Source organism: Amblyraja radiata, chromosome 15, assembly GCF_010909765.2.
Source record: "Amblyraja radiata isolate CabotCenter1 chromosome 15, sAmbRad1.1.pri, whole genome shotgun sequence".
Classification (NCBI taxonomy): domain Eukaryota; kingdom Metazoa; phylum Chordata; class Chondrichthyes; order Rajiformes; family Rajidae; genus Amblyraja; species Amblyraja radiata.
The window spans coordinates 19519701-19540315 of NC_045970.1; the positions used below are offsets into that span (position 1 = coordinate 19519701).

Genomic DNA, 20615 nt, shown 5'->3' on the forward strand with positions numbered 1-20615 from the left:
CAGTGGCAAAATGAATACTTTATCACTGAGCGTTTGAACCACTGAAAATCCATTATCAAAATCAAACTTGGCTCAGCTCTATTCAGCAGTTCATTTTCAGATTGATTTGAATTTGTGCCGAGGCTGAGATATTTTTTGTTCTGTTCACAAGATTTACTTTGGCCAGTTTTGCTTTGAATTTCTATGCAATCTTTATTTTCTCGCTGGCGTAAATGCCATTTTCCCAACTCATTTTCAAAGTGCAGCTCCTCGTCTACTGAGCTTTTTGACTCAGCAGTGAAAAACTGACACTGATTGGCGCATTGGTCATTTTTTAATTCTCCATTTCACATAACTGGATTGGGGCAGGGAATATAAATTGCGCCCTATTCCATTTTGACTCTCCTTCACAACACCATTTTCATGTCTATCGTTCCCTTGTTTTCTTTTTGGATTTTTAAATATTCTTTTGTTATGGATATAATGAATATTAAGAAGGAAATAGATGCACTGCTCTACAAAGGAAATGAGAATTCTGCATTATTTTGAACATATGTTTAAAATAAAAGTATGAAGATCTGGGCTAGTAAGTGACAAGGGTGGCACAGCGGTAGAGCTACTGCCTTACAGCGCCAGAGACCTGGGTTGGATCCTGACTATGGTCGCTTGTGTGTACGGAGTTTGGACGTTCTCCCCGTGACCTGCTGGGTTTTCTCCGAGATCTTGTTTCCTCCCACACTCCAAAGACATACTGGTTTGCAGGTTAATTGGCTTGGTGTAAAGGTAAAATTGTCCCTAGTGTGTGTCGGGTAGTGTTAGTGTACAGGGATCACTGGTTGGTGTGGACTTGGTGGTCCGAAGGACCTGTTTCCATGCTGTATCTCTAAACTAAACTAAATTAAAATAACGTTTGTGCCACACAAGTACCAAGCAAGTTCCTACTGCAACAAGGGAGAATTTAACTATTTACTTTGGGCATTCGATGGCACTCACTTCCCTATATATTCCCAGCCATCAATATTCCCGGCACAGCCATTAACCATAGAGTCTGTTTGACCAGCCATTTCAATTTTGTGGCCACAAAAGCAGGTCGAAGCACTGACTCACCAGTGACTGATAGCCCAAACCTTTCCACTATCTACAAGGCACAAGCCAGGAGTGTGATGGAATACTCTACTTGCCTGGATGAGTGCAGTTTTTATCAGCTCTCAGGAAATTCAACACAATCCAAGGCAGAGTTCCCCACTTGGTTAGTAGCCCATCCACCACCATAAACATTCATTCCCTACACCATCAGCCCATAATCATTGCCATGTGTACCACCTATTAAATGCTAACATCTCTCAAACCTGCAACCGTAACCACCATCAAGCCAAAGGCATCAGGTACATGGGAGTACCACCAGCTGCAGGTTCCCCATCTGAGCGATGCAGCATCCTAACTTGGAAATATATCACCTGTTCTTAATTATGATTGAAACCTCCTTCCCAGCAGCATTCCCAGTGGGAATACCTTTAATAGAAGGACTGTCTTGGTGCCAGAAACTGGTTCACCACCATCGTCTTAAGGGCAAATAGGGATGGGCAATACTAGCTGTCCATGCCCATGTCCTGAGAAGCTAATAAGCAGAAAGAAAATGTTTTGATTATAGTATATTCCACTCACGTACAGAAACTATAACAAAACATATTTAACATATTTCTTCAGGAAACTAACACTAAAATGGTAAACTTGTTCCAATCCCTGTGCTAATCAAACAAAACCATTCTCTATTTTCACTGTCACTGCTGCTGAGTTCTTCTTTGCAGTCATTTCCTGACTTCCTATTAGTAATTTCCTCCTTATACAAATCCCTGTGATTATTAAAAGACAGTCAGGATGTGTCTTAAAATTAAAAATATGCTTTGAGATTTTTTTCTTTACAATTTATTTCCTCTTTCCCCCTCGGTAAACCCTTAACCATATAATCTGTTGCTAGATATGATTCTGTAAGAGAACTGAACAAATTATGTAGAGGAGAATGCCCAATATCTAATTATGTGGGTCAATTGGATCATCTTGTGATCTGAATTATTTTCCAGTGTGTATATTGCCTCCATCTTTCTAAAGGCAATCTAAAACTCCTAGTGACATAGGAGTCATGAAACTCCTGAAGAAGGGTTTCGGCCCGAAACATTGCCTATTTCAGTCTGAAGAAGGGTTTCGGCCCAAAAACGTTGCCTATTTCCTTCGCTCCATAGATGCTGCTGCACCCGCTGAGTTTCTCCAGCATTTTTGTGTACCGTCATGAAACTTATGTTCTGCATTGCAAATAACTGTATAGAATAATCAGTTTATCCTTTATTCTATTAACAATAGCTACATATGGACAAGAAAAAAATAAAGGCACAACATACTAGAACTGCTCATTTAATTGCCCCTGACCAGCCTATGATACGAACATATGATATGTTGGATTCAATTGTGTTTCTTTACATTTCATCATCCCAGCAGCATAAAAACTGCTACCCATATATATCCAGGAACCATTTTCACTGGTTCCAGAAAGTGGATGGTTAGCCCTCTGCCTACTCTCTGTCTTAATCAGTCAATAGTAGCAGTAATTATATGAAAACAGAAATCTTTCCCGCAATCCTTAGGGTGTTGCATAAAAAAAAGCTCTGTTACTCTCAAAATAATGTATCTGACTTAATAGACATGAATGAAACAATGAAGATAGACATAAAAAGCTGGAGTAACTCAGCGGGACGGGCAGCATCTCTGGAGAGAAGGAATGGGTGACGTTTCGGGTCAAGACCCTTCTTCAAACAATGAAGTTGTCTGAAGCAAATCATGTTTCAAATTTTACCATATCTGGTTTTACAATTGTCTTCCATGTTGCAACTTGTGGCTTTGACTTGTTTAAACTTGCATGGCTTTGCCTTAATCTTAAACCTGCCCCGTTGTACAACCCCTGTTCTTAGAAAACAATTGACAGACAATGGAGGTGCCATCTGCCTTTAAGGTGACACAAGAAAATGCAGACGCTGGAATCTTGAGCAAAACATCAAGTGCTGGAGGAACCCAACAGGTCTGGGGAGGGAATGGATGGCTGGATACTTCTTCAGACTGAAAGGAGTGGGGGGGGGGGGGGGGAGGGGGTTGGAGAAGTTGGGCCTTGTCCCGCGCTCATCTCCCTACTGCTACCAGTCTGAAGAAAGGCCCCAACCCAAAATATTGCCTATCGATTCACTCCCAAGATGCTACCTGACCTGCTGAGATCCTCCAGCACTTTGTTGTTTGCCTTAAAGTTGATCCTAGTGAGTACTTGAGCTATATTAATCACAAATTTTGCAATTTGATCTCTAGTCTATGTCAATTATAATAGTTCTCATTATTTAGTGACACATGTAGGAAATAAGCATTGAGCATATTAGATGAGAATATGCCGGATGCCACTCTAAAACCCCACTGTTAAAAACCTGCTAACAGCCATTGTCCAGGTTCAAATCCTAACCTTTTTAATTTCTGTTACCTTGTTAGGTAGGTTATTCCAAGCACTTAACACCCTTAAGGATATATATTTTATTTTGTATTTTCTAAATTTACCTTTTATTGTTTCCTTTCAAATTATCTTCTTTTGAATAACCCAGGTTTAAGCAGTGGGTCACTCGTTGTGGGCAACGACTTTACATGTTCATCGCAGCCAAGTGGAGCCAAGTATATGCATAACAGTAGCAAATCTGCTCATTTTTACTGGTTCTACGCTGTAAATTTCCCCAAATTATAGTTAGTAATATCATCAGAGACCCACACCACTCTAGCCATGCTCTCATCTTGTTGCTACCATTGTGGAAAAAGCACAGGAGCCTGACAACCATTACATCCAGGTTCAAGAATAGCTTTTTCCCAATCAACCATTGAGCTCCTGAGCCAACCCTAATCATAACCCAACCCCAGCAACAAACTATGTATTTTTTAGGTTGCACTCCATACTGCGTCTTGCATTACTATGGTCTGGTTACCTAGTATAATTAATAATTTATTGTTTGTTTTATATTTGTCGTGTTAATGTGCCTGTAAAACTGCAGCAAGAAGAATTTCATTGTTCCATTCCCTGTGGAAATGACAATTAAAAGCTCTTAACTCTGGTTTCCTCTGCTATAAGAAAATAAACACTGTGATATACAGAGCAAGGGTGATTCCGGCAGAGAAGCAAATACAGGGCAACCAGAATATAACAATTAAATACTCTTGACCCTTGTCTCTCTTGAATCTTAGCTAGTGCTTAACTTATATACCATTTTAGGAAACAAAATCAGAAGGTATTGGAAAACATTGAGGTGAAGTCAGGTAGTTAATGCCGAACGAGCATCAAAGTCGATGATTCAGGTTGAAAAACTATAATCAGAATTCAATGCCTGAGCCTAATTAGTTGCTGGAGCTTAACTGACATTAAGAATTGTAATATTTGTAGAAAATGTGCCCAGGGTACATTAGTGTGCATTTGAAAGTCCTATCTGTATTTGATATAATTGCAAATTGCAAATTGCTAATAGCCCAGACTAATTTGTTCAGGTCGCTAAATTAACATACAAAATAAATGTCTAACTTAGCACTTGGGTATCAAATGAATGTTCTGAATTTTATCATTCAACTCTGTTTTGATTATGCTACTGAAACAGTTTTTACCATAACAACACCTTTGTTTTCATAATATCTTTATTTCAGGATGCATTCCCTAATCCTTTCCTCCAATGTGCATATAACTATTAGGACATAATTTTCATTTTAGAACACTTCACACCAGGATCATATGGTATTATCATATAAGCCATTAAGACATTTCTATTGTTACCACAGTCAGAATTATCTTCCTCCTTGCAGATGGCATAATTATGCCATCTTGCAGGTATATACAGTACCTCTCTTCGGAGCTGTGGATTCTGCAATGAGATTCTGCATTGGTGACAAGCTCTTCACTGTAGAGTTTTAGGATTTCAGCAAGGACGCCATCTACTGCCAAAGCTTAGTTGTTTTTGAATTGGGAAGTGGCATCTTGACTTCTTGTTGGTTAGGAGTGGTTGTAACATTGGCATAAGTAGGTTGCTGTGAGATAGAGTCCAGAGCACAAATTAGGCACTGATTGTCTTTCCATTCCTGATCAGTTTACTCCCATTCTTGCATCTCAGTGGGATGGAGCCTTGGGTATTTGGACTACAGATGACTTTTACAGCAATGAACAATCCAAGCACATCATGACAAGTTGCTGAGTCTCCTGTGTTCCCTCTGTCTAATTTTTGATATTGGGTTTTCCACTGGGACTTTATCTTCAGAATCCTGAAGAACTGGCTATTTTCCCTTGAACAAAGATGGAGTTTCCAACAATGAGTTAGGCGTGTACATGACTGACTAATTGCAAATACTCATGTAGTCCAAAGAAATCTGTTGTAACAGAGGTGCAATAGTGTGCTTTAAAAAAAATTTGACCATAACAATAACATACCTGAGTGGGAATCTCATATTCTTCAATGGAATATATTTTGCTCTCAAATTAAGATATCACCATAATCAAAGAGACATGTTTAAACATTGTAATCGGCACATTAAAGTTTTCATGAATTAATCCAGGTCAAATAATCCTGTACTGATTTTTCTATGGGAATTCATTTCTATTCATAGACTTGTGCGACTTTTAAAGGTTTCAACCAATTGGGTTTGCATATTTTTATTAATAGAGCCAGGATGTTTAGGCACTAAAAAAACTCTGAAATAGGCAGAAATTTTTTTTACAAAAAAGGCATGAAAAGGCATTTATGACATAAAAAGGCATAAAAGGCATTTATTTCCACCACCAAAATATCATTTTAAATTATAATATAAAGGTATACTACATTAAATGGCCAAAGTTGCCTGGTTGTGCATAATTACTAGCATATTTTTCAAATAATCTGGTTAAACTATGCCGTCTGTCAGACAGAATATGCTTCAGTTGTGAAAAACTTCTTTCTACCTCAGCTGTTCACTGGTGCATACCTGAAACAAGCTACCAACTCTATATTCATGTCAATATCTTGTGCATTACAACTACCTTTGAGAACTTTAGCTGTGTTTTGTATTACTTCAAGATCATTGTTACCTAAAATCAATCTCTCACATTTTTCTTGTATGTCTTTACCTACATCGCCAGGAACTTTACGAATATCGTCAGTTACTTTGTTGAAAGCCTGCAAGTTATTCACTAATGTTTTGCCACATTTCTCAAGGGAAGTGATAGTTTGCAGGAAGTTTGCAAAATTGGAAGCAATAAACACAAGATCGCGGTGGGGGGACTTTTTCTGCATGATTTCACTGACGATCCTGACTGCAACAGATTCTTCTTCTTCAAAACAGTTGATGATTTATTTTATCTTTTCAAAATTTGCAGCATAGTAGAGTACAGCAGAGAACCATGTACCCCACCTAGTCAAAAGGGGCTGAGGAAGTAGCAGAATCTCGGGTGCCATTTCCTTGAACAACTGCACACGGTGCTTTGAGGAAGATTTTCTTGACATTTGAAACTAGGCGATCGACATTTGGAAACAAGCTACGTCTGTGCTTGACAATTCTATGAAGTTCTTGTCAAATGCAACATTTTGAGGAATAAAACTTTAAGAGCACGAGCAGCTTTTTTCATGTACGGAGCTGCATCAGTCACAAACAGAAGAACTTTCTTGTGTTTTATACCTTCTGGCCAAAGTACAGCGAGTTAAGATGTAAACAACTGAGCAATAGTTGAGCTGTTTGACTTCTCCAATACTTCCGATGTCAACAAATACTCCTTTGATGGTTGACGTGCCTCCAGTGTACCGATGACCACATTGGCAACATATCTCCCCACAGCATTGGTTGTCTCGTCTTTTGAGATCCATATTTTGTTGCGTGCAACTTCATCTCTAATTTTCTGCACAATAATGTTGAAGTTGCTGTTAACATAATTTTTCCATAATGATGACTCGCTTGGTATATGTTCCTCTGTGTATTTCTCTAAAAAACCTCTGAGAGATTTGTTTTCCAATTTCCACAGTGGAATTGCAGCATCAATGAATGCCTTGAACAGATCACTCGAAAACTCAGATTTGCGACTGGAGCCAGCAGTAAATGTACTGAGGAGACAAGCTTGGGTATTTCACTTGGGTACTCTACACCCCAGCGATATCAACATTGACTTTTCTAATTTTAGATAGCCCTTGTCTTCTCCCTCCTCCCCTTCCCTCTTCCTAGCTCTCCTTCTAGTCCTATTGTCTCCGCCTCATCCTTTCATTTTCCCGCCTCCCCCCACATCAGTCTGAAGAAGGGTCTCGACCCGAAACGACGCCTATCATTCTCTCCATAGATGCTGCCTCACCCGCTGAGTTTCTCCAGCATTTTTTGTCAACCTTCAATTTTTCCAGCATTTGCAGTTCTTTATTAAATAGATCTTGGAGAAGACTGAACCAGCGGGCAGCGGCACAAACAAATGAACGACCGATGGTGGCGCCCCCGGTTTCGCCCCGGTGGTGGAAGTTTTTTTAAAAGTTATACCATGTTAACACGTTAATAATAACATTAATATTAACGTGTTAACATAAAAAACGTAATTGTAATCACGGTACAACTAGAGAAAATAGCACGAACTTTTAGCAAAACAGCAAAAACAAGGCTGATTTAGGCACTCGATCGTGAAAAAGGCATTATCTTGGTGAAATTTCAAAAAAGGCATGAAATGACACTTATGGCATTTATGGCAAAATCCTGACTATTTATTAACATGTTGATACCCTTGAGGAAAAAAACATATTTTATGTTCTATAATAATTTTTTTCAGGGTCACTGCTACTATCATGGTCATGTGCAAGGATATTCTCAATCTACTGTCAGCCTCAGCACTTGTTCTGGTCTCAGGTATGAATTAAACATTTTCCATTTACAACACCTATTCTCTTTTTATTAAAATTATATTCTTTCTCCTTCGGGTGCATGAATTGATTTTCTAAATAACAAGCTGCATGTGGTATCCTTGTTTTATTTTCGGATTCTTTGGTTTTAGTAAGGTGAAGATGGTTTTAGGTCAGGAGAGAAGTGACTGTCTAACTCAATGGTACAAAAGGGCATGCTCCTTATGTTTGCTCCTTACTGAAGAGGCAATCCAAAGCTTCTCCATGTGATTAAACAAATCAATGCAAGTAAGACAGCAATATCATTAGAGTGCAAAGTGAAATGGTCATTCATCTAGATACTAAAGACTTCTTTAACAGTATAACCTTGAAATTTTGTCCAACATCACCAACCTTCTCAGTGCTCTGAATGATTGTAAATGTCTTTATTTGTCAGCACATCGTATAAGTGCAGCTTATAGTTTGCTTCATACAGCAGGCAAAATTGTAGCACTCATGAGGCACTGGCCTATGTAGGTCAATGTAGCAGCTTGCTTGCTATTATTTGCGTAAGATTGTTCTGTGTAGACAAGACCTGCAAGTGGCTCAACCCTCCAACAGTGAACCAAATATTACAACAGCGTTTAGTTCTGCTGCATTCCTACCCAGCCCACTTCTAGATAGTCCCAAGTCATCTGTCTTCCATCAGCTAGATTCATCATTAAGATTTCATTATTTGTGATGGCCCCCAATACATGTCCACTTCCACACATCCATTCCATCTACAATGGACCTTGGCCCCATTGATTTTACTGACCTGTTCTTGATTACTCCTCAATCATTTCCCTGATTATTAATCTATTCTTCCTCTGGCCTTTTCAACTCATGAAAATCTCACACATTCACCCTACAACCTGCGATCTTACGTTCATTTAAATTGTGCAACCCTTTTTAATCATTGTCCTCTCCCACCTCCAGTCTCGGCTTGAACACACTTGCCATACAATTTTCACTCTCCGTCATCATAAGGTCATAAGGGTTGGAGTAGAATTAGGTGATTTGGCCCATCAAGTCTACTCCGCCATCCAATCATGGCTGATCTATCTCCCCCTCCTAACCCCATTCTCCTGCCTTCACCCCTAATCTCTGATATCTGCACTAATCAAGAATCTATCTATCTCTGCCTTAAAAATATACACTGATGCCTCCGCAGCCTTCTGTCGTGAAAAATTCCATAGATTCACCACCCTTTGACTACATAAAATTCTCCTCGTCTCCTCCCTAAAATAACGTCCCTTAATTCTGAGGCATTGACCTCTAGTCCATGACTCTCCCACTAGTGGAAACACCCTCTCCACACCCACTCTATCCAAGCCTTTCACTATTCTGTATGTTTCAATGAGGTCCCCCCTCAATCTTCTAAACTCCAGCGAGTACAGGTCCAGTGCTGACAAACGCTCATCATAGATTAACTCACTCATTCCTGGGACCATTCTTGTAAACCTCCTCTGGATCTTCTCCAGAGCCAACACATCCTTCCTCAGATATGATGCCCTGAATTGCTCACAATATTCCAAATGCGGTCTTACCAGTGCCTTAGAGCCTCAACATTACATCCCTGTTTTTATATACAAGCCCTCTTGAAATAAATGCTAGCATTGAGTTTGCTTTCTTTACTACTGATTCGACTTGCAGATTAACATTTTGGGAATCCTGCACCAGCGTTCCCAAGTCCCTTTGCACCTCTAATTTCTGGATAATTTCTGGACCATTTAGAAAATAGTCTCCGCCTTTATTCCTACTACTAAAATGCATGGCTCCACTCTTTACTATACTATATTCCATCTGTCACTTCTCTATCCACTCTCACAACCTGTCCAAGTCCATCTGCAGAGTCCCTGCTTTCTCTACACTACCTGCCCCTCCACGTATTTTCGTATCATCCACAAAAATGGCACACAGCCTTCAATCCCCTCTTCCAAATCATTAATATACAACGTGTAGCGGCCCCAGCACCGACCCTTGCGGAACTCCACTAGTCTCTGGCAGCCAACCAGAAAGGGCCCGCTTTATTGCCATTCTTTGTCTTCTGCCATCCAGCCAATCTGCTATCCATGTTAGTATCTGCCCCTTGATACCGTGGGCTCTCATCTTCCTTAGCAGCCTAATGTGTGACACCTCATCAAAGGCTTTCTGAAAATCTAAGTAAACAACATCTACTGACCCTCCTTTGTCTGCCCTGCTATTTACTTCTTCAAAGAATTCTAGCAAATTTGTCAAGCAAGACCTCCCCTTCACAAAGCCATGCTGACTTTGGCCTATTTTACCTTGAACATCTAAGTACTCCGTAACATCCTTTATGAGGTAGTGATGAGAGTTTAGCGAGGAGAGGCCTTTGTGTGAGTTTTTTTTTGCAATAATTCTGTTCGACAGCTCATAAGCTTTGTAATTATATCTGGGGCAAAATAACATTACAGGAACCGGTAATAAAATATTGTGGACACTTGTGTCACCTTAATGTTGTGAATCTAGCTTTCAAAAATATTAAATTATGAATAAATGAACATACAAGCGTAGCAGGGTTAGGTCATTCATCCTCATGAGCCTGTTTCTCCATCACGGTCGATGTGATTATAGACTCTATAAGCCTTCACTTTTCTGTCAACTGAAGCTAATCAATTAAAATACACTTGATAAGTTTTCACTGCTCGGAGAAAGTAACTCTAGTGTACATTATAATGAAACACCACAACATTACGCTCCACTCAAATGCAAATACATTTTGATTAAAAAAACATCTGTAAAAGATCAAGCACACGGAAATATCTTGTTTTACTGCTTTACCGTGTTGAAGATTAAAGGGATCCTTGCAGCTTATAATACTAACATGTTATCCATCTTATTTCTTTATGCAACTGTAGAAGACAGATCCTGATGTTTTGATAAAATATCCAGAGCAGTTTTGAGAGATCGTGGCTATCAGGGGGATTAGTTAGCCTGACCTTTTTATGTACTTGTATTAACAAAGCTGTGCACTGCCAATGCTGAGGCTACAGTTACAACTTCATGTAGATGTGTAATGGGTTGATCAGGCTCTTCCTGGTCCATGCCTTGTGTTTTCTACCCTTGTGAACCAGTCAGCCCCACTGATCTACAGTGGCCCTAGGCAACAGTTCAAGCTCCCAGCCTCACTGGCACGGCCTTACCCCAAAACTTTATATCTAATGAGTGGAGCAATGTTTCACACATAGTAAATAAAATGTAAAGATTTGAAATTACCCCTCTTCCTTCACCTTCACACTTCAAAATGAAAATTAGCTGCCTAGTGGAATATTTTAACTTCATCACAAATGACAGGAGGAACTGTCTTTCTGAATCTAACAGATGGAAAGAGATTAATTAGCATTGACAGAGACCGTAATCTATGTACAGGCCTTGAGCATTTAGTTTCTGCTTTAAGACGCACCTGTTGGTGACATCACCAGTATTTATTATTTAACCCAAACTATTAAAAATATTTGAAGCCCTACTTCAGATTCCTGTTATAGCGTGAGTTTAACCAGTTTCTAAATAAGGAGTAAGATTGTTGAATATTTCCAACATTTTCTGTTTTATTCACAGAGAAAATGTTCACATTTTTCATCTTACACATTTCCTTGGATCACTGGCTGGTAGTTTTTCCACACATTAACAGTTCCTTTAATTTCTTCCATGTGTAACCCATTACGTTGTAGAATCATAGAAAATTTACAACACAGGAGGTAATTCACCTATCATGTCCACCACACCAATTGAGAAACAAATCTGCCCAGTTGAATTCCTCTTTCCAGCATTTGATCCATTGCCCTGCAAGTCTCAGCTCTTCAAGGACTCATCCAACTACTGTAAATGAAATGATGGCTTGTGTCACTTTCACTCTTTCAGGCACAGTGAGCTGTAAACACGTAACACCCTCTGGGGGGGTGGGGCGGGGGGGCAGAGAATTCTTCCTGATCTCCTGTCTATCTAACAATTACTTTAACAATGGCTTTGATCCCTCTGCAAGAGGAAATGTATTTATTATTTTTACTCTGCTTAACCAATCTACTGTGTCTAGACACTTCATATTTTTATAAGCCTCAATTAAATTTTTCTAAATTCTAAAATAACCAGACCGAGCCTCTCCAATCTTGTCTCATTGCTCACATTCTCCAGCCCTGGTATTATCCTCGTAAATCTCCTTTGCAACCTCTCTAATGCAGTCGCATCTTTCCTGTAATGTGGCAACAAGAACTATGTGCAGTCCTCAATCAGTGGTCTAGCATATCCTCATGACCCTCGACTGACAAAGGAGAGCATCACAATGGCTGTATAGAACACCTTAAGAAGCTGCTCTAGGCATAAACGTTAAGATCACTCAGTTCATACACAACTCTCGATATTCTCCCAACAAATACATTATTAATTCACTCTTCTCCCAATTGAATTTTACTCTATACATTTTTACCCGTGTGGCCAGACCAAGCTATATCTTCTTGTAGTCTAAAGCTTTCCCTCTCACTGTCAATTTACTAATTTGCAACTTTTTCATCTATGTTTTTATGACGAAATTATTTATGTGAGAAATAATCAGATACAGAGCAACTTCTGAAACTGATGGAACCCTTTTGGAAGCAACTTTTCAGTTGCAAAAGACATAAAATATTACCATTTGCCTACTATCACTTAGCTAATTTCTAATCCAATTTGCCTCCCTTCCTTGGATCCCATTGGAGTTTACTTTTTTGACCAGACCACCATATGGAACTAGTTCAAAAGCTTAGGTAAAGTCCATGTAGAATACATCACAACAGACAATATTCTTACATACTCAAAAAACAATGCAACGCACTTCATCAGATGTAGTGTTACCAACAATAAGGGATAGATAGTGGGCAGGGTACTAGGGAAGGAGCAGGGAGAATCCTTTCATGCTTTCTTACCAGGACTAAGGTAGTGAAATTTCAAAGATTTCAAGAATTTACTCCTCAAATCAGATTATTTGTAGGATCTGAGAGTGCAATCAGAAGAACACCTTCTTTGGGAGAGAGAGTTACCTCCAAAAAAACATTCAGACATATAGACTGGAAGCATTGGATGGTCAGCGATAGAAAGTCCATGCAGCGAAGAATAACCAACAATCAGAACAGGAAAAGTGCAGGCAAGATTGCTTAGATGTTGCAATTTTGTGAGGAGCAGTGGAGTGGCTGATAATAAAAAGCCTTGCATATGGAAACATGTGCGATATGAATTGTAAACTGCACACAAGAAAAAAAGACCCAAGACACAACACAATTTACACAGACATCCATCACAGCGCATCTCCTCCTCGCTGTGATGGAAAGCAAAAAAACTTATCTCTCCCCTGCACTTCCCATTCCCCTCCCGATGTCAGAGTCAAAGCCCCCGGCGGGCGATGGTAATTGTCCTGTGGCCATTAATGCCGCGCCGGGTGATGCAAGGCCTTGCTCCAGGTCTTAATAATAATAATAATGGATGGGATTTATATAGCGCCTTTCTAATACTCAAGGCGCTTTACATCGCATTATTCATTCACTCCTCAGTCACACTCGGTGGTGGTAAGCTACTTCTGTAGCCACAGCTGCCCTGGGGCAGACTGACGGAAGAGTGGCTGCCAATCTGCGCCTACGGCCCCTCCGACCACCACCAATCATTCACACACAGGCAAAGGTGGGTGAAGTGTCTTGCCCAAGGACACAACGACAGTATGCACTCCAAGCGGGATTCGAACCGGCTACCTTCCGGTTGCCAGCCGAACACTTAGCCCATTGTGCCATCTGTCGTCCAGGTCTTGGTGTTGGAGCTCCCGGCGGGCACTAGCAAAGTCCCACAGCCGTTGAAGCCATGCCGGGCGATGTCAGGCCCCGCTCCAGGTACTCCTCGACCCCGCGACTCGGGCGGGAGAAGTCGCCGTTGCGGAAGCCCCGAAAAGCGGTCTCCCAGCAGGGACCCGTGGGCTCCCGATATCACCGTCCACCAGACCTGCGGCTGGAGCTTCCGAATCTCCGGGGGTCGGGTCGCAGCCGAGCGCCACCACAGCTCCACCCGCTCCGGACTCGGCCAGCTCCGCGATGGTACGTAAGTCCGCAGCTCTGCGACTGGAGCCCCAGGACGTTCCTGCTGTAGGCTGCTCCACGTTGCAGCCCCAATGACAACGGAGACCCGACAGGGAAAAGGTCGGGTTCTCCGTGCAGGGGAAAGATTTTAAAAGTTTCCCCCCCCCACCCCCCGCCCCCCCCCCACACACACACATACCCCATCAAAAAAATAAAAACTACATTAAAACGGGACAAAAAATAACAAAAAGACAGACGGACTGCAGAGGCCGCTGCGACGTGAGTCGCGCCGCCCACCGGTTTGAAGAGGTTGACGTAGGGGCAGCCTGTGACATTTCAGCAAGACAGCAAGCAGTGCGCAATATCCTCCCGAAGCAACCGTCAGTCTTGAGGCAGCACAATTGAAATCAATGAGTCATATGCTATTGTGTCACTAAGGCTGGAATGAACCCAAGAGTTGGACGCTTTGCCCCAGAGATACTAGCAGTGCATTTTCTTTCTTTGCCATTTCCTATCTAGGTCACTTGATGGATAACAGTGCTGCTTTGGGGAGAGGAGGGAAACATAACAAGCTTTCAGTTTGGTTTAAAATGTGTATTACCCAATTCCAAAGTTACATGACTTTGGAATTTCTCCAGCACGCTATGCCCTGATGGCATCCTCCCAGATGGAGCAACAAAGAGATGACAAGTGACACTGTGCCACTATGAAACATTATCAATGAATGAAGCCTGCTGGCGCACACATTTATACAATAAAAGTACAGAGAAATGTACTTACTTCAGATTTACAATTTTACATGCTTTGTGCTTCTCTTCAAATTTTTATGTTAGTCCTGTCTTTCAGAGAGTTGAAACAGTACCTGATGCAAGACAGTGATAACAATCCACAATGCATCCTGACGTTTAAATGGTCTTTTGAGGCATAACTTACTGTTTGCTAGACTAATTCCATTAGGTGTGCATGGTGGCATAACAGTGGTAACTTCCAAAGGTAGAGGAGAGAGCTAGATCTAGGAAGAGATCCCATCAATTTAACACAACTCCCTAATGACAAAAGATTTGCTGAAAGCGATTTCAGAAATGCTCCACCAGTAATTGCTAAACACTTTCAGGTTTGTTACACTGCTTTTCCATCACTTTAGTAACATAATGCTCAACAGAAAATCCTGTAGATGGGTCTCAAAGTTTAATTCCACTATGAGTCACAATAACATGGGCAGCAGAAACAAAAGTCATCAGGTTGCTTCACAATGCAAGAAAAATCTCTCTGTGGAGTCATGTGCTGCTAATGAATCCTGCAGCTTTGCATAAAAGAAATCAAAGCAGGGTTTCTTAGCAATGTGAAATCTGAACCAAAGTTAACTTGCGATGAGTGCAGGAAAGTCCTGACATATGAAGTACAAGCAGACAGTTTATGTTGGCATTTTCTTCACTCCTGACCATGGTGCATTACATCAAATCAATTCAAGCTCTCAAATAGTTGGAAAATATAAAAGCTCCTTTATGCTTTATGGTTTCCTGAAATGTGAAGATTTATTAAATTTAATTGGGTTTTCACTAAAGATAAATTGCTACAAACTTAAAAATGCTGTGGCAAACATTTCAGCTGCCACTTAACAAATATTAAGTGCTGAACATTTTTTTTAAGCAGATTAATAATAATGTTTAAAAAAACAACACATTTTCTTCAGTTTATGTGTAGGCCAGTAAAAGGGAGGACTTTTATTCCCCAGTAATTTGACTGGCATCCAAACTTTTTTAGTATTTCTTTCAGAAATATATTTTAATTCATTGCAAGTTTAGATTTTAATAATGAACTATTTGATTTTTCCTAAAGAGACCAGCATTTAATAATGATAATTTATATGCTGTCTTTATCATTGAGAAAATGTCCCTTAGTGCTTCATATAGGCAGATTTACAACAAAGGATATATCTGATGACCGAAAGACTTGCAAGGAGACATTTTTCATTGTACATTTAATAAGAGGAACAAAGTGTTGAAGATGCAGGAAGATTTCAAAAGAATTCAGGAGTGTATAGTCTACTTCATGGAAAGCAAAATGGCCGTTAGTTGGACAAGTCTGTTCAGAAACAGAACGCATAGATTTTAAGGGAGGAAGTTGTAAGTTGGAGTAGGCGACATGGTGGCGCGAAACTCTCAATGTAGTTAATTTTAAAGGTGAGCATTTTATGATGTAAGTTTAGGAGCTGTATCTTCTGACAAAACTTATGTTTCCTTTAACAGGGGATTTGTTTCATTCGAAAATAAAAGTTATATATTAGAACCGATTGAAGGTGCTACCAATAATACACACTTGATCTACCGAGCAGAAAATCTGCAGGGCATTGTGGGTGCCTGTGGACATGACTACAGAACTTCAGAAACCACCATGGACAACATTGTTGAGTCCTTGCAGAGATCTTCCTCAAGGGTAGGTTAATTACATTAATTCAGGGGAACAAAATCTGACATATAATGTGTGGCCAAGTAGCAATAATGTTTTAAGAAGCTTTGTGAAATGAACTTCCTTATATAATTATTTTCCAATGGATCAGCTATCACCCAGTTTTGACTGGTTTTGTAACTGATCTAATTTATGTGTCTGTTTATGTTGGCGTTAAGTCTTAGCAATAGTCCATCTTTCAATTTAAGAATTACAGAGAGGTTGGAGTTCAATGTTTTTCTTTTCATACAAAAACTTTTCTTTAAGTTTTCACAAGCCCTTTTTGTTTAAGACTTAACTAGTAAAGGATGTGCCTTCAATTAATAGAACAATTTGGGAAGATCTGGGGTTCACTGCTGTTTGGGTCAGCAGACAGCAGACTGTATTTCTAAGATGAAGAGAACATTTTGTGCCTGGCAGTGTTCTGCAGTGTCACGAGTTCATTGTTCAGCATTGTAAGGAAAATATTAAATGTGCAATTCTGCAATTTCCCATTACCCATTTCTCCGTGAGGTTATTCACAGTTGGAGCATAATGATTTCTCAGAATTGAAAGTTGCCAATTTTTACAAAATAATTATAAAATACAATAATTTGGCTTTGCTTTATCTAAAATAATGCACAACAGACTGTTGGTGGAAAATTACATTCATATAGGTCCATGCAAATCGAAGAGTGTTGATATGCTTAAGAATCACAAATGACTGCATGGACTCACTATGCAGAATCACCAGTGATTTTCAGCATATGTTGCATACACAATGAATGTTGAAATAGTTGCCAAACAGAAGATATACTGTGGAAATAAAAAGTTTGAGTTTTATTATGCTTATCATGTTCTTCAGATACTTTGTAATCAAAGTTGAACTGCAATTGGTATTGGTTTGCAGGCAACATTGTGCTCTGCAAGAGTCTAAATTCCCTGTAAGTTAAATGTCCAGTTAATCCACTGGCAGTGATATTGATGAAAGATACCGAATCTTACCAGATGACCAGTAGAGTTCACTGCTCCGTTCGGACAAGAGCAATGCATCTTTAACATTCCTGTGTGTAAGCAGATAGGTCTTCATTTTACCATCTCGTGAAAAACAGGACCTCAATATTAGACTAATGTCCGGACAAGGATTACTATATATGCTCTAAAACCAGGACTGTACAATGATCCCACAGACTTCTGACTGAGAAATCTGAACACTTAATCTTTGCTATTGGATGCTTAATTGCACAGTTTTAAATTCTTCCTTTCACATGTCGAATCCCTAAAGCAATTCTAGGCACATACGTATAACAATTATATGGTTGTTGATGAAGTAACAAGACTACAAAAGAACCTAAAGGGCCTGTCCCACGATGCGAGTTCACCCAAGAGCTCTTCCGAGTTTAAAAAAATCAAACTCGTGGTAAGTACGTAGAATGTGCGTAGGACCTCGTGGATGTCCCGTAGCGGCTCGTAATGTAAACGGCAGGTACTCGGGAAACGCGGTAACTAACGGCAGGTACTCGGGAAACTCTTGGACATTTTTCACAATGTTGAAAAAACTTCACAAGTCACCGCGTTTCCCGAGTACCTGCCGTTAGCATTACGAGCCGCTACGGGACATCCACGAGGTCAATAGACAATAGACAATAGGTGCAGGAGTAGGCCATTTGGCCCTTCGTGCAAGCACCGCCATTCAATGTGATCATGGCTGATCATTCCCAATCAGTACCCCGTTCCTGCCTTCTCCCCATATTCCCTGACTCCGCTATTTTTAAGAGCCCTATCTAGCTCTCTCTTGAAAGCATCCAGAGAACCTGCCTCCACCGCCCTCTGAGGCAGAGAATTCCACACTCACAACTCTCTGTGAGAAAAAGTGTTTCCTCGTCTCCGTTCTAAATGGCTTACTCCTTATTCTTAAACTGTGGTGGCCCCTGGTTCTGGACTCCCCCAACATCGGGAACATATTTCCTGCCTCTAGGGTGTCCAAGCCCTAAACAATCTTATATGTTTCAATGAGATCCTCTCTCATCCTTCTAAACTCCAGAGTGTACAAGCCCAGCTGCTCCATTCTCTCAGCATATGACAGTCCCGCCATCCCGGGAATTAACCTTAACCTACGCTGCACTCCCTCAATAGCAAGATCCTACGTTACAATAGCAAGGTCCTATGTACCCGCTACATACATACCACGAGTTTGATTTTTTTTTAAACTCGGGAGATCTCTTGGGTGAGCTCGCAACAGTGGGACAGGGGCTTAACTATTGTTATTCATACAGTCTTGTGCAGCCAAAGAACCAACCCCAATTCTATTTTGTAAATCATGTTAAGGTTGCCAATCACTCATTTGTTACCTTATGAATTTTGTGGCATGATTATGAAATCATGATTGATTTACACCCAATTCAATAATCTGACTTACTGCCGCAGTGACAACTAACTGCATCAACTCTCTGATGGGAGTTCTGTAAGACCCTCTCTCACTGCCCGCCCTCTGTGTATCCAACTGTATTGCATTTCAGAGATTATAAACACTTCGTAAGGAACCTAGTGAAACATTTTACAAACATATTGTCTTTAACATGTTAATGCATGTTCTTACACTTTTAGCAGCCTGGGAAACTGGCATCTTATTGGTCATTATATTTGTTTTAACTTTGCGATTGGGGAATTGATTTGAGACCATTCATGTAAAAATCGTTCCGTTGTATAATTAAACATTTAGCAAGGAAATAACGGTGTTCATTCACATCACTTATTTTCTGCATGAAAAAGATACAAAAAGATTTAATTGATTACATCCATGACAGGCAAAAAACAAAAAAAAACCTCCTGCAATGATGTTTCTTTCCTTCATTTTTCAGTATTTTAGCTGAACATTGGAGCAATAGATTTTAGCTAGTGATGAAAGAGAAACAGAGTGCTTTGGCTCCATTTCAAATGTGCAGAGCATCTAAATCTAGCTGTATTTGGCACATTGGAATCATCTTACTCTTAGTCTTGGCCCGTCCCTTTGGGTTCAAAATGGCAGAAGGTATTCCTCAAAGTGCTCATTCTAGATAGTGTTGACTACATCTCTATTCTTGACAAACTCTTCTCCATTCTCAACAGTCAGTGGGTGCTGTCTATACTGAGTTTGCATGTTCTCCCTGTGACCATGTGGGTTTTCTCTGGGTGCTCCGGTTTCCTCCCTCATTCCAAAGACGTGCAGGTTTGTAGGTTAATTGGCTTCAGTAAATTGTTCCCATGTGTGCCGGATAGAACTAGTCTGAATGGTAAACAGGTCACTGGTCGAAGAGCCTGTTTCCACACTATATCTCTAAACTCATCTAAACTAACACCAGTTGCACGCGCTCCAGCACTGTTTCTACCCACCATCTGTTGGTTATTTTTTTTATCACTTTATAGCTGCTGCTCACTGTGAACTGTCCGATTGTGAGCTGTTGTTTCGGAAGAGCTTTCTTTTCTGCAAACCTCAATGTTAACAGTGTTGTTTCAGTATTTCTGTTCCCACTGTTGATTTGGGGTGGCATTGATGGAAACTACGGAGTGGATTCTGTGGTGATCAGTCCTGTAGTCTTCAGTGTCTGCTGTGGTGTGGGTGATACCGACATCCCTGTGTTGCTCGTTCACACAATCACACAACCTTACAGGCACTAGTTCCTGTTGCCGTACAGTCTTGCACTTGTTTTTCTATCAAAAGAGAAAATCATATCCAACAAACCCACTGCAGCCTGTCAGGAGACTGCACACGGCCTGCAACTGGCTGTGTCAAGTGAATGGCTGCAACCTCACTACATCTTTTAGAGGAAGCCCCGATAGAATTTCCTGACAGGCCACAGGCCTCAGACTACATGGCTTCTGTGACTAGTAAGATTAATTTGGCAAGGGTGGCACGCTGGTGCAGCGGTAGAGTTGCTGTCTTACAGCACTTACAGCACTGGAGACCTGGGTTTGATCCCGACTATGGGTGCTGTTGGTATGGAGTTTGTATGTTCTCCCTGTGACCGCGTGGGTTTTCTCCTGATCCATTGGAATTCTACGGTTTCTTCCCACACTCCAAAGTCCTACAGGTTTGGAGGTTCATTGACTTGGTATAAATGTAAATTGTCCCCAGTGTGTGTAGGATAGTGTTAATGTGCGGGGATCGCTGGTCGGTGCGGACTCCGTGGGCCTGTTTCCGGTTGTATCTCGAAAACTAAACTAAGGTCTCCATTGCCATTGAATGGCGATCTGGAACCTT

At 40.6% G+C, this 20615-nt stretch overlaps 1 protein-coding gene across 2 annotated transcripts in view; it reads left to right on the forward strand.

The window, feature by feature from the left end:
• Nucleotides 1–20615, forward strand: part of adam12 (ADAM metallopeptidase domain 12) — a 332398-nt gene that overhangs the window by 205493 nt on the left and 106290 nt on the right. For both annotated transcript variants that reach the window (XM_033033702.1, XM_033033703.1), the window contains exons 5-6: nucleotides 7805–7881; nucleotides 16198–16384. In XM_033033702.1, the coding sequence (XP_032889593.1) occupies nucleotides 7805–7881; nucleotides 16198–16384 (264 nt within the window). The remainder of the gene's footprint in view (nucleotides 1–7804; nucleotides 7882–16197; nucleotides 16385–20615) is intronic.